This window comes from Danio aesculapii, chromosome 5, assembly GCF_903798145.1.
Source record: "Danio aesculapii chromosome 5, fDanAes4.1, whole genome shotgun sequence".
NCBI classification, from domain to species: Eukaryota; Metazoa; Chordata; class Actinopteri; order Cypriniformes; family Danionidae; genus Danio; species Danio aesculapii.
In genome coordinates this window covers 65,678,062-65,693,926 of record NC_079439.1, presented here as the reverse complement: position 1 = coordinate 65,693,926, position 15,865 = coordinate 65,678,062, and the positions used below count along the sequence as shown (strand labels likewise).

Below are 15,865 nucleotides of genomic sequence, written 5' to 3'. Positions count from 1 at the left end.
ATATCTTGTGTTCAACAGAATAAATAAGCTCAAATAGGTTTAGAACAAGTAAAGGCTGAGTAAGTGATTACTTAAACGTAAAAAATGACATCTTATGGGTGAACTATCCCTTTAAATGTCCAAGACGAACAAGGGATTAAGGATCAAGTGTGTGTGTAAACTTTAGAATAACTATTTACTCTTTTGGACTATACATAAATGTGGTCAATATTAAATTAATAAAAATAACATGCATTTGGTATGATGTTTCATATTGTCTGTACGATTTTTCCTTCAACTGTAGATCTTTATTTCGATACTGTAAGTTGATCGACAAATCTGGCACATGATTTCATCTCCCTCGAGCAAGAGGTGTAAAATAAAGACTGGCTTTATTGATATGAATCACATTGCAAGTACAACACAGATGCAAGCGTAACAGTTTTAGATGACGCCATCGATTTCTTCTAACTAAGACAGCTGACACACGGATCTGTCTTTGAAATACAGAATAATACATTATTTTTACATTGTCTTTAGATACCTTTTTTTTTTTTTGCTGACAACTTTATATTTAAATAGATACGCTTCGCTTCGTACAATCCATCCTACAATTAAATAGTCACTTTATAAACACAAATGTAAAAGAAACAGATCGCAAAAGAGATACAGCAAAAAATAAAGCATGGCAGGAAGAATAGCAAAACCAATCGCTAATCTAATCTCTTGTTCACGTACGCTTTGTCATATTACTGCGCAAAACAAAATGAAATCATACAATCCTTGTGCTAAAAATGGTCATGCAAATCTTTGATCTACATACAGTCACAACAAAACACAGAGGGCCTTCAACAGTCAGTGCCTTCGCTTCTTTAGCTGATGGTTTGATTGCTCTCAATACAAAGGACAAACTAAAAGACATCTTGTGTCACGTTTTCTTGCTCTCTATTATGTAACTGAATCGTCTTCGGAAAGCTGTACAAGTAGTGATAAGAACACTGCAAAAACGGTTGGATTGATTAGTGAATTCGTCAGCGGTAAAAATATCTAAACATACTGGAAAAGTTGCAAACAAAGTAGGAATTACTATTGCTAGCGTACACGTTTAGATGTTGTACACAAAACAAATGTTGTGTTCGCAAAATGTTCTTAAACATTGTCAATTTACACAAATATATGAAAAAGATCAAATTATGCATGCCAGGCCAGTAGGGGGCGATATGCAGTAAAAATATCTAAACATACTGGAAAGGTTTATAGTAAGGATTACTGTTTCTAGAGTACGTTTAGATGATGAGGATGTACGAAAAACAGATGTTGTGATCGCGAAATGTTCCCAAAACAATGTCCATTTACGCAGATCAATGAAAAATACTAAAAATAATGCATGCCAGTAGGTGGCGATGTCACTTTGTAAAGAAACGCTATGAGCCTTTAGTAAAAATATCTAAACATACTGGAAAATTTGCAAAAAAAAATAAGGATTATTATTCCTAGAGTTTGTTTAGATGACAACGATGTGCGAAAAACAGATGTTGTGTTCGCAAAATGTTAGCAAAACGATGTCGATTTATGCAAATCTATGAAAAAGACAAAATGATGCATGCCAGGTCAGTAGGGGGCCACATTGTTAAGAAATACTATGAGCCTGCAGTAAAAATATCTCAATATACTGTAAAAGTTGCAAATAAAGTAAGGATTACTATTTCTAGTGAATGTTTAGATGGTGAGGATGTGCGGAAAACTTGTATCGTGTTCACAAAATGTTCTCAAAACAATGCCCATTTACGCAAATCTATAAAGAATACTAAAATTGATGCATGCCAGGTCAGTAGGTGGCGATGTCACTTTGTATGAAAAATAGATGTTGTATTCGCAAAATGTTAGCAAAACCATGCCTATTTATGCAAATCTATGAAAAAGACAAAATGATGCATGCCAGGCCAGTAGGTGGCGATGTCACTTTGTAAAGAAATACTATGAGTCTGCAGTAAAAATATCTAAACATACTGGAAAATTTGGAGATGAAGTAAGGATTGCTATTTCTAGAGCACGTTTAGATGACAACGATGTACGACAAACATGTCGTGTTCGCAAAATGTTAGCAAAACAATGCCCAATTATGCGGATCAGTGGAAAAGACTAAAAATAATGCATGCCAGGCCAGTAGGTGGCGATGTCAGTTTGTAAAGAAATACTATGAGCCTGCAGTAAAAATGTCTAAACACGGAAAAGTAAAAAAATAAAGTAAGGATTAGTATTTCTAGTGTATGTTCAGATGACAACGATGTGCGAAAAACAGATGTTGTGTTCGCAAAATGTTAGCAAAACCATGCCCATTTAAACAAACTTATAAAAAAAGACTAAAAATGATACATGATGCATGCCAGGCCAATAGGGGGCGACGGTACTTTGTAAAGAAATACTATGAGCCTGCAGTAAAAATGTCAAAACATACTGGGAAAAAAGCATTTAAAGTAATGATTACTATTTATAGTGTACGTTTAGATGACAACAATGTACAAAATGTCATGTTCGCAAAATGTTAGCATAACAATACCCATTTACGCGGATCAATGGAAAAGACTTAAAATGATGCATGCCAGGCCAGTAGGGGGCGATGTCACTTTGTAAAGAAATACCATTCATTTTCTATTTGGCTTAGTCCCTTTATTAATCTGGGGTCGCCACAGCAGAATGAACCGCCAACTTTTCCAGCATATGTTTCACGCAGCGGATGCCCTTTCAGCTGCAACCCATCTCTGGGAAACACCCATACACACTCATACACACTCATACACTACAGACAATTTAGCTTACCCAATTCACCTGTACCGCATGTCTTTTGACTGTCATAGATCGCAAATTATGTAACTAGAAGAATGTATGGCAGCATTTAGTCTTTAAAATGAAAGCTACGGGGTGGTAAGACGCCATTCCTTTTCTCGCTTATCAGCTGACTGCTTACGTCCGTATGAACGGCTTTCCCTCTGTTACCAGTTTGTCCAGTAGCTCGCCATGTAAATCGGCAGATTTGAGACGCATGAGGAGGAGTTGACCATGACGTCCATCGTAAAACGGTTCCAGAAAGTGGGTAAGACTAAAAAAAGTGAGGGCTTTTCTTTTACTGGATTGCTTTTTAAAACTGTCGGTTAGGTTTAGGAAAGTGGGTATTTGGGTCAATCTGTTCTTTTTAAAATACTATCAGTTAGGTTTAGGGAAGGAGGAGGGCGGGTCAGTCGATATCAGCCTCTGGTGGATTTACGCAAGAAGAGCAGGCGCGAATAGCACTCGCGAGAGAAATTTAAGATCTCAAAAAGCATACACAGCGCCCTCTGGTGGATTCGCGAAAACAAAAACTGCAAAAAAAGTAGCTCCTGGGACTTATTTGGCGCTCTCCAAAAATGAATATAGAGGTACGTTTTCAGAATGAGCCTGGGTTGTTGTTTTCAGAAGAGATCTGTCAGAAATACACTTACAAAGTGCTTAAAATAAGAAAAAAAGATATTCTCAAATAAACCAATACTGTTTTAAGAATGCGCCGATATTTCTAGTGCGCAGTGCGATGAAAACACTAATAACCGAAACGTTTTTGCAGCGAGAAATTCAACACAATCATCTAAGGAAAGCTTAAAAAAACAAGAAAAAATACCTTTTTGGCAGCTGTTCGTAACGTTGCCTTGAACTATTACTTTTGATACATTTGTACGTCTTCTTTTATTGAACAATCAATCGGGCATTACTCTATTTTCCGCTAATAAACTCCATCGGTGCTACTTCGGACGGATGGAGAAAGTCACTTTAGAGTTCCTCCGAGCGAATGACGTGGAACAAGGTGACATTATACAGCACCTGATGTCCGTTATTCCACGCGTAAAGAGCTCTGTCCCTCGGGTTATAATCCAGCATGGAGATATGCGAGTACTTGTTCTGTAATGGGATGTCGATGTATTCGTACGTGGAGGAGTTGGTGTGGAAAGCGTAGTAGACTTTTGTCCCTCCTGAGTAGCCGTTGGTGACATAAAGCGTCCCGCAGATCATAAAAGCCTCGCCCGCGCTCCTCTTTGGGTGGTTGGTGGTGTAGCTTTTGACGATTTGCAAGGTGGCCGGGTTGAGTTTGCTGATCACGATGTTCCCTGCGTTTTGATTGGTGGCGTAAACCGCCCAAAGTCCGCCTTCGTCCACCATGAGGTCGATGTCAGAGTGGCCGCCCCAGGAATAGTGGTATCGGTTGTTGAATCCGGCGTAATCCAGCTGGCCGGATTTGCTGATGGTGGCGGTCTTGAAGTCGAATTTGATGATGGTGTTGCTTTGGAACTTGTTGAAGTAGATGGAGCCGTTGTAGACCACCTGTCCCGTGCCCGACCAGGGGTGAGGAAGCCGGTGTGAGGTGAAGTTGTCGGAATACATGAAGTCGGCCATGGACTTGTATTCGCGGACGAAGCGATTGTTGTGGTAGCCGTCCATGTACCACACCTGGTGGAGGAGAAATGAAGGAGCGTGAGGGTTGGACCAAATATTTTAAAGCACAAACAAAAAGGGAATGTTCTGTTAAATATAATTTGGGAAATACTTGAAAAAGAAAAAAAAATCCACCGGAGGGTGAATCATTCTGACTTCAAGTTGTGAGGAATACATGTGCCACATGCATTTTTCTTTCCCTCAAACACTCTGCTATATCATTGATCCCTTCAGAGTCAAGCTCAGCATGCAGTCTACATCTCTGGGACTGCTGTATTACATTCCTTCTTTTACATCTGCCTATATTATATCATCTCCCTGTTGTGAATCTGCTTTCAAGCATCCAACCCTTGAAACAAGCCGGCTTCAGACCTGTCTGACCCTTTTAAGTGTATATTCACTGACGAAATATACGGAGGGCTTCACGCAAGGGCAACTCTCTGACCCCTCATCAATCATTTAAGGCTTTCAGTTTCTGGGCTTTTCTGCTGGATCGATCCATCTCAACGGGGCTAAAAAAAAACTCCACGACTTCACCTTCAGCCATCTTCTTTGAAGTCGTTGCATTAATATATGATGGGATCATGGATTAGTTGTCAAGCAAACTTACTTGCTGCTGACATCTAACCAAGATGGATGTGTTAGATTTGTTGGAGAAATTGGAGAAAGACAGAAAGCTTGTACAAGGCAGGGAACTCAAATTGACTTACAAGATCTTTGTTTTTTTTTCAGCAGAGAATGCTAAAGCAAGTGTGAAAACGGAGCAGCGATACAGTGGAAAATACTGAGACATTCAGATCTTACCAGGAGAACGGCTTTTCTGCCAGACTAATGAAATCTTGCAAGATTTACACCTATCATTTGCATCTTAATGCGCAAAAGTAATTTAATAAACCGCGCTCTTGGCCTGTTTGCAGGAAAAGACACTGCTGGGACAAAACAGCCCCAAATTGAAGCCTTAAAAGCCAAGAAAAACACAAAACAACACTGGTTTTGATTAAAGTGAGGGATGTGAAGTGATTCAAACTTCTTTAAGCTGAAAGATTTGGTAAACTCACCCTCGTATCGCCATCAGGGGCAATCGGATCCGTCATCCAGGATCCATATCTCGATCCGGACGTCTTTATGGTGATAGCGTCACTTATTCCTGTCAGCTTCCCACAGGCTGGGAATAGAAGTCAAACGCAGAATGTCACAAAAATGTACTCAGTATAATATTCAATACCTGTTTTAACTTTTGCATTCCATAGAACATAAAAAGAGATATTTCGGCGAATGTTCATGCTGCTCTTTTTCATTTTATGAAAGTGATTGGTGAACGACCAGAACTTTTAAACTTTAACATTAATTAATTAATTCAGACATTCATTTTCCTTCAGCTTAGTTTCTGATTATTAGGTTACCACAGTGGAATGAACTGCCAACTATTCCAGCATATGTTTCACGCAGCAGACGCCCTTCCAACAGCAACCCAGTACTTAGAAACACCCATACACTCTCACATTAACACACATTCGTACAGCCAATTTAATTTATTCAATTCACCTACAGTGCATGTCTTTGGACTGTGGGGAAACCGAAGCAACCGGAGGAAACCCACGTGAACACAGGGAGAACATGTAAACTCTAAACTCTTACAATAACATGAATCTAATCTATTTAAACAATATGTACAGACTATAAAGTTTTAGGAGTGACAACTGCATAAATACAGTACTGAGAGAACGAATCTCCTGAAGTATCATTTTCTATGTCAGTTCAGACTGTTCACTCCCACAGTTGTAATCTCAAGTTTGGTACCCAGAATTTATTTATTTTAAACCTATTTAGTACTAATACACGCTGCAAAAAACATGATAATCAACAGTTGCCTGCTTATTGTTGTTTATGGGGCTTTATTTACACTTTCAAATTCCATTATGGAACCTTAATTTTGGTCCAACTACTTAAGATATTGAAAATTTTACTTATCGCTTAACAATGTATTTACAGTGACGTTTTTAGCTGTTTAAAATTTTTATTTTGTTTATTTGGTTGGTGATATAAATTATGATACTAGAACCGGGTTATAAACTCACTTTACAATGCAGATTTATTTATATCTACAGTGCATCCGGAAGGTATTCATAGCGCTTCACTTTTTACACATTTTTTTATGTTACAGCCTTATTCCAAAATGGATTCAACTCATTTATTTCCTCAAAATTCTACACACAATACCCCATAATGACAATGTGAGAAAATATATTCTTTAAAATTCTTGCAAATATGTTAAAAATTAAAAAAACTGAAACACAAGTACATCATGTGTGGATGCCAGGCATTACGTTTGGAGAAAACCAGGCACCGCTCATCACCAAGCTAATACCATCCCTAGAGTAAAGCATGGAGGTGGCAGCATCATGCTGTTTTTCAGCAGCAGGAACTGGAAGACTAGTCAGGATAGAGGGAAAGATGAATGCAGAAATGTACAGAGACACCCTGAATGAAAACCTGCTTCAGAGTGCTCTTGACCTCAGACTGGGGAGACGGTTCATCTTCCAGCAATACAATGACCCAAAGCACACCACACAAATATCAATGGAGTGGCTTCACAACAACTCGGTGAATGTCCTTGAGTGGCCCAGCCTGAGCCCAGACCTAAATCCTATTGAACATCTCTGAAGAGATCTAAAAATGGCTGTACAGGGTCGCTTCCCATCCAACCTGATAGAGCTTGGATATGTGATTTTTCAGGTTTTTTGTTTTTAATACAATTTGAAAGAATTAAAAAATATATATTTTTTCTATTTGTCATTATGGGGTATTTTGTGTAGAATTTTGAGGAAATAAATGAATTTAATCAATTTTGGATAAAGGCAGTAACATAAAAAATTTGGAAAAAGTGAAGGGCTATGAATACTTTCCGGATGCGCTGTATACATTATTTTCATGCAAATATTGTTTCATACAACGAAAAACCTCAATTAAAGTTTTTAAATAAAAACTGCAGAGTAAAATGGTCAACATTAATGCCTGATTCACACGGGCGTTAGCGTCAATGCTTCCCATTCACTTTGAATGGGTGACATCAAGCATTGCCGAACAGAATTGGGGATCTGAAATAGTTTCATTTTAGACATGGCTGCGGCGAATCAGCAATAGCTCTAATATTAAATAGCCAATTTGACCTACAAAACTTTTCTGAGCTCAGTAAAATGTTCTTTGATAAGTTATTAATAATCTGTTCAATAATTTGTTAAAGCCAAAACGAACAGTAAAATACAGGTTGTAATTTAATGTAATATACTGTAGGCTAGTTTAAATAAATAAAAATATATATTTTAATAGCCTATATAATAAATAAATATAAGCCTAACACGTTCTTAAAATAAAATAAATATGCTATTTTCTGAAAAATGTGCATGTCCGTGTTTATCATTCCATCGAATAAAACACAATTAAAACAAGTATGTATATTTCGTGTTTTTGATGAAGCAATGCATGCATAGCTTGAAAATAGGCTATAGGCCTCCTTAAAACTTAAATAGGCTATTAATAACGGAAATAAAAGATAAATCACTTTTTTTTTGTGAAAGCAAGAAAGAATCTTGCGGGAGTGCTGTTATAAAGGAGTCTCAAATGACCAACGATTGTGTATTACCGCAACACGTTTTATTCGGGAACATTTGAGCTGGTTTCAGAGATCTTTCATTTTTTTTCAGTTTTTAATTTTAAATTTAATCATTTAAATCCTTTTAAAATTACACAAATTCCGTTTTATTATTAAGCCTATTTTAAGTTGCAAAATATTTTGCTATGAGATGTGGCTGTGCCCTCACGTGCAGAGCAGCGCGTTTGTCAACTGCTTCTGAGAGAGAGAGAGAGAGAGAGAGGAGAGAGAGAGAGGAGAGAGAGGAGAGAGAGAGAGAGAGAGAGAGAGAGAGAGAGCAATGGAAATAATAAATTTTTGTCCGAAAGTGTTGGTCAAGTGTTGATGTGAACAGCTGGAGCTTACAAATGATTTGTAGTTCATTTATTATTAATGATGATAGTTAAAATAATAATACTATTCAATTTATTCAATAATGCAATTAAGACGTGTAATAGGTCTACATTACCTAATGCGAAACAAGCTGAATATTGTCTTTAAAATCGTCATAGCTCTCAGCTCTTGGCGATATCTTTGCCTATCGTCTATCAGCACAACCCTAACTCATGGTGCAAAATAATTTGCCGTCGGTACGCAAGAGGGGTGATCTGCTCTCAGGCTGCAGGTGGAAGAGACTGCTGTATGAGGACTGGGCCACCTGTGGGGGAGGGGCTGACAGCATCACCTGCAGCTCGTTGAGAAGAGTTGGAACGGTACAGTGTGGACAGATGATAATCTATAAAAAATCTCCAGTAACCCCCAAAAAAGCCTCTAGATTTGCCACTAGTCGCGTTTTTGAAAATTTGTCACTAAGGGGGTCTGAAAAGTTGCAAAATATAAAAAGTTGGCAACACTGCACTTCGGCGGCGATCCTCGCTGCAGAAGTGGGGAATTTCGTAACTTTTCTAGCCCCAACAGAGGCATCAACCAATCAGACCGCTTTATACAGATACCCCAGCTCAGACAGCCAATTGCAGTCTAATTTCATTGGCTATGAGGATCACGTCAGCCCCAACTTCAGACACGCCCTCCATAAAGCGTTGACATGTCCTGATGCAGGAGTTTGTAGCCCCACAATCTCATTTAAATTTAAAGCGACAGGCACAATTTGGATCAAACACTCAATTTCAAAGAGTTATAAACAATTATTTGCAGTTTATTGTGTGCTGAAACTTAATACTCAAAACTTAATACTTCAATAATGTCTAGGGACATTAAAATCATATTTTACATTTTGTAAAACAGGGGCACAATAGGTCTCCTAGTCAAATAATTATACTTATTTTTGAGTGAACTAACCCTTTAATGCTGTTGGAGCTCAGTGTTTGGGCCTGGTAAATGAGTTGTGGTGCATAGGAAAGCGCTTCAGTTTCTGTCATCCATGTGTTAGGTACTCAGGCAGGAGTTTGCAGGCATCAGTGAGTTTCTCATACTCTCTGTTTTGACAGTGTCAGACAGACGCACTGGAGCATAACTTGTGTAGACGTGTGCAAGACGTGTTGCAAGAGTCCTCATACACGAGGATGTCTGTTCTTCTCTCATTTATGCTTCTTTCTGGACTTCTTTTTCCTGTCACTTCATGTCTTTCGCTGAATTGATGCTGTATCCTCCTTTTCTTGCACTTTCTCTTTCTCTCGCTCTGGCTGTGCTGTTTTGGCAGCCCACCGGGGAATAGCAACTGCTTTTAAACCAATGTACATTTATAGCTGCTCCTCCAATTCCCATGATATTTTTTCCAATATTCTGTTCTTGACACTGAAATGTGATCATCACGTTGGTTTATGCAAAACCTCACCGGAGGAGCTCTGGTGAAAGAAATATATCACTGACCTGGTGACTTCATTGACCTTGAATTCTGCGCTCAAAGCTTAATACTTTAGGCCAAATGGTATACCATTGAGCCACCGTGCTGCCCCCTTATTATACAAATAAAAACCCCTGGAATTAATTACAAATATAAATAAGTTGTCCAATGTTGGACAAACACAGCATTGGTTTAATTTTTTTTCAACTACATTTAAATGACACTTTTTAACTCAACTTTGGGTTTTTCCATATTTGACCCAAGTTACAACATGCTGCAATTTTTAGAGTGTAGGTCTAACTCATTTTCTTCAGCACTTTTTCTTCTCACATGAACTCAAATCAGTATTTCATGTTAGTGTATTTATTAATTTGTTGAGTTGGCCAGCCGTTATTGCAAAAATAAATCCTTTCAGGATGATATAAAACCCTTCTGTCATTAGACTGTCCATTTTATTATGTGCTCTTATTTGAATTTACTACAGCTTACTGTATAGAAAAAGAATTAAGAGACTATTTGATAGATCCTATTGTCTCTGGATTTGTGATTTATAGTTATGCGTTTTAATAAAATGTAATTTTTTATCTACTCTGCAGACCACAGATGAAATTTCCTCCAAATATAAAATGACAGTGTTGCAGTTCAGGGCTGTTTTTGCGTAGAAAAAAATGGCTATATACAGTTGAATTAAAAATTATTAGTCCCCCTGAATTATTAGCGCCCTGTATATTTTTTTTCTCAGATTTTTTGTTTAATGGAGAGAAGATTTTTTCAACACATTTCTAAACATCATAGTTTTAATAACTCATTGCTAATAACTGATTTATTTTATCTTTGCCATGATGACAAAGACGTATAAAACAGATAGAAATTATGTAGGTACAGTAAATAAAATATAACAAAAACAGGTATGAACTGTGAGAAACAACTATTGGTTAATTGCTATGTGTATATATATGTATATATGTATATATATATGTGTATGTGTGTGTGTGTGTGTGTGTGTGTATATATATGTGTATATATATATATATATATATATATATATATATATATATATATATATATATATATGTATGTATGTATGTATGTATGTATGTATGTATGTATGTATGTATGTATGTATGTATGTATGTATGTATGTATGTATGTATGTATGTATGTATGTATGTATGTATGTATGTATGTATGTATGTATGTATGTATGTATGTATGTATATATGTATGCATGTATATATGTATGTATGTATATATGTATGTATATATATATATGTATGTATATGTATATATATATGTATATGTGTGTGTGTGTGTATATATATATATATATATATATATATATATATATATATATATATATATATATATATATATATATATATATATATATATATATATATATATATATATATATGTATGTATATATATATATGTATATGTGTGTATATATACAATAAACAGCTTTAGCCCTGCCCCGCCCCTCCCCCCCCCCCTGCTGCTCGCGCTTCTGCATCTACAAGTGCACGAATGAGTTCTGCTACAGGAATCGCGCAAAATGTGTAGCAAAAGTCAGAGCGCGAGAGATGTGTAGTTGAACTGGCAAAACTGAGAAGTTGTGAGTGCCGACTTGTGGTTGTACAGCAAAGCTGCAATCAAATTTGCCGTACACACGCATGTCTGTCATTTTGTATTTGTGAATGACATTTTTCAAATACACAACTATTAATCTGCAACTTCGAATTCAAAACACAGGTGTTTGGATTGTTGTCTGTGTGTGCAAATCGAGAGATTAAAGCTGTTCATATCAGAGCTGTGAGTGTACATTTCAACTTTCACATTCAAATATTATTATCACAAGTTCTCACATTTAGATTTGCAAGCTCTCGAGTTTTGCTACTGATTTACCTTCATATTTTTGCTTCATATTCTTTCCATTTTTGCCATGAAAGAAAAGTCAATCATTTGGACCCATACAATACACTCACTTTATTAGGTACACCTGTCCAATTGCTTGTAAATGCAAATTTCTAATCAGCCAATCGCACAGCAGCAACTCAGTGCATTTAGGCATGTAGACATGGTCAAGACGATCTGCTGCAGTGCAAAGCGAGCATCATAATGGAAAAGAAAGGTGATTTAAATGACTTTGAATGTGGCATGATTGTTGGTGCCAGACGGGCTGGTCTGAGTATTTCAGAAACTGCTGATCTGAGATTTTCACGCACAACCATATCTAGAGTTTACAAAGAATGGTCTGAAAAAGAAAAAATATTTAGTAAGCAGCAGTTCTGTGGGTGCAAATGCCTTGTTGATGCCAGAGGTCAGAGGAGAATGACCAGACTGTTTGAAGCTCATAGAAAGGCAACAGTAACTCAAATAACCACTCGTTACAACCGAGGTCTGCAGAAGAGCATCTCTGAATGCACAACACGTCCAACCTTGAGGCAGATAGGCTACAGCAGCAGAAGACCACACCAAGTGCCACTCCTGTCAGCTAACAACAGAAAACTGAGGCTACAATTCACACAGGCTCACCAAAATTGGACAATAGAAGATTGGAAAAACATTGCCTGGTCTAATGAGTCTCGATTTCTGCTGCAACCTTCGCATGGCAGGGTCAGAATTTGGTGTCAACAACATGAAAGCATGGATGCATCTTGCCTTGTGTCAACGGTTCAGGCTGCTGGTGGTAGTGTAATGGTGTGGGGGATATTTTCTTGGCACACTTTAGGCCCATTAGTACAAATTAAGCATCTTGTCAACGTGAATTGGGAGATTCGTCTCATGATTCGTGTGCAGCCGACAAATCTGCTGCAACTGTGTGATGCTATTATGTCAGTATGGACCAAAATCTCTTTTCCTTGTTGAATCTATGCCACGAAGGATTAAGGCAGTTCTGAAGGCAAAAGGGGGTCCAACCCGGTACTAGTAAGATGTACCTAATAAAGTGGCCGGTGAGTGTATATATTTGGCTATTGACAAAATTATACCAGTGCAGCATATGTCTGTGCAATAATTTGTCCTCCATCACAGTTAATAAAACCAGTAAATCCAAAGAAACTCAACATAGTCAATTGTCAAGCAGTCTCCTACTCCCCCACCCCCCTATCTCTGTTCATCTATTTTCAGCTGTACTATCAAAATAATACGATTTAGCCAGCCCATGAACAGACTGACCTCTATATGACTATTCATAATCTGCTAATATTGATCTGTACGATTCCATAATCCCTCTGGGATTGAATGCGTTGGCATTTATTCGCCCAGTTCTCTGATCCAGACGTACTGCGGAAAACAAAACCCAGATTCAAAGACACTCCATGACAGATAATATTCAGTGAGTGCCGGCCTGATTAATTGTCTCAGCACAGGTGGTCAGTCTTTACACCAGACCCCATAGCCAAATGTTAGTTCTACAGTTTGTAGCAGGCGAGAGATTGCACTTTCATTAGCGTATTAGTGGATGATGAATATAGTGTGGACTGAAGGAAAGCATCTACAGTTGAAGTCACAATTATTCTGCCTCTTTTTAAAAAAATATTTCCCTATAAGGATGTTTAACAGAGCAAGGAATTTTTCACAGTATTTCCTATATTTTTTCTTCTGTAGAAAGTCTTATTTGTTTTATTTTGGCTAGAATAAAAAGCAGTTTTACACTTTTAAAACCACTTTAAGGTCAATATTATGCAACCCAGGTTCATTATTGATATGTACCCCTATATACATTTCTGGAGATTGCGAAATACATCCCAGGAGGTACGTTTTTTTGCAGTTTTTGTTTTCGCGAATCCACCAGAGGCCGCTGTGTGTGCTTTTTCAGATCTCAAATTTCTCTAGCGAGTGCCATTCGTGCTTGCTGTTCTTGCGTTAATCCACCAGAGGCCGCTTTCGACTGACTGACTGACTGTCTGACCAACTGACTGATACCAATACCCACCCACCCCACCCCTAAACCCAACCAATAGTGTTTTAAAAAGCACTGATTGACCCGATCACCCCCTTCCCTAAACCCAACCGACAGTGTTTTCAAAAGCAGTCCAAATAAGAAAAGCCCTTGCCTGATTTTTACCACATTTTCAAATCTTACCACGTTCTCACCCTGCTTTTTACATGTTTATTTAATTATTAGCATTAATTTTAGCATTGCACGCATGGCTCGTAAGCAGACCTACAGGCGGACACAGTAGACTATGCTGTAGCGGTGAGAGTTGTGTGTGGCTTTCAGTGCAATGTAAACAAAAGATACGCCAGACAAATTATTAAAAATGATTATGTATGTATGAACGCAGATAATAACAACACTTCATTTAAATTCTTAGCTCATATATAGTTTAAATTAACATTCGACAAATACTTCTTTTTACTTTAAAAATACTTATTTTTCCTTTGTTTATTTTCATTATAAAATTATCACTCATGTTTAAATCAAACACTTTTTCATTTATTTTTAGTCCAAAGGGAGAAATGGACTATTGTTTGTTTTGTATTAATATTTTGTGCTGTATTTGGTTACTGAGCAGCAATAAACAACACTTTAAAATATAAGTCGTTTTCTTGTGATTTATTAAAGTAGTAGTGTTTTGAATTTAATAAATGCATAATAATCATGATAAACGTGAAACCATGATTATTCTTCAAACTATAATCGTACAACCAAAATCTATAATCGTTGCATCCCTAATTTTTACGCAGTTTAAAACATAACGTATGAATGTATCTGAATCTAAAAGAAGCCTACTTGAGCACTGCACTGATTTTGTTGTGCTTCGAAATACAACATTTGAATGTGTTTGTAAAAAAGCAACATTGTACAATGCAGTGATGTTATGTAGTTTCAAAATACAATATATTAACATTTTAATGTAGAAAAAGCCAACGTGGGTGTCTTAAGGTGCAAAAATACAACATATGGGCCCTTATATGCTGTTGTGTCATCACTTATATTGCAAGTCATATTTCTTTGGCCCTTCATTTGAGATGCTTTTTATGAACTGGCCCCCATGACAAACTAATTAAATAGCCCTGCCTTACTTCATTGGTTACAACTGGTGTAGAATAGTCGCAAACGTGAGCACATCCCACCCGTCCTTTGTTCTCTTCTGTGGCTCCCCGTTAAATTCAGAATTGATTTTTTTGTTGTTTGTTTTTAATGCAGTTAATGGTCTTGCACCTTCATATTTATGTGACATTTTAAAGGTTCACAAACTGAGCAAGGTCCTACAATCAGCAGGCCAGTTGTTGCTGGAGGTCTTTACATGCAGGTGATCGTGAATTGGGTGATCGTTCATTTTCAGTAGCACAAATACAAGTAGTACAAATCTTCCCTCCCTTTAGTACTTTGCATCATCAAAAATGTGGCACTGTTTAAAGCTAAACTTAAAACCTATTTGTTTAGACTTTCTTTTGATATTCGCCAGGTCAAAATGCTGTATTATTGGTAATTGTGTTCTTACCATATTACTGTACGTTCACACTGAAAATTACGGTAGCCGGAAGTCATTCATTTTCAATGGGAGCTGGCGGCGAAAAACATACTTCTGTAATTGTGTACCTGGGTCTACACTTTTGCCATGGTCTGTTTTGGCTTTAACAAGCGTATCTTTTATACTTGCTGCGTTCGCCATTGTGATATTCTTTAAAACAACAGGGGGGCGGTCAAACGAAACTGACTGTAAAATCAGACGGATAAACAGAGAAGTAGGAAGTTTCCGGAACTACGTCATATCATTATTATCATTCAAGATTTTTAAACTAATTATTTTTATTCTTTTTGTATATATTTTTTATGATTATAAGGATTTTATAACCATTCAAGATTTTTTTAAATCAAACTTTGATGCATCTCTTGCTTTTGTTCATATCTCGGACAGTTCTACCTAATTTATTAAAATATTATTGACAACAGAACAGGGGTTGATCTACAAATATATTCTTTATTGTGGCAAAAAAAGAAAAAAAGTACACTTACAAAAAAATACAGATGTTTTTTT

At 37.1% G+C, this 15,865-nt stretch overlaps 1 protein-coding gene across 2 annotated transcripts in view; it reads right to left on the bottom strand.

Annotated features, from left to right (window-relative positions):
- Window positions 1–354: 354 nt before the first annotated feature.
- olfm1a (olfactomedin 1a) overlaps window positions 355–15,865 on the bottom strand; it is a 52,044-nt gene continuing 36,533 nt past the window's right edge. For both annotated transcript variants that reach the window (XM_056458711.1, XM_056458710.1), the window contains exons 5-6: window positions 5,499–5,605; window positions 355–4,455 (exon numbers count right to left, since the gene is read on the bottom strand). In XM_056458711.1, the coding sequence (XP_056314686.1) occupies window positions 3,781–4,455; window positions 5,499–5,605 (782 nt within the window). In that variant the 3' untranslated portion in view covers window positions 355–3,780. The remainder of the gene's footprint in view (window positions 4,456–5,498; window positions 5,606–15,865) is intronic.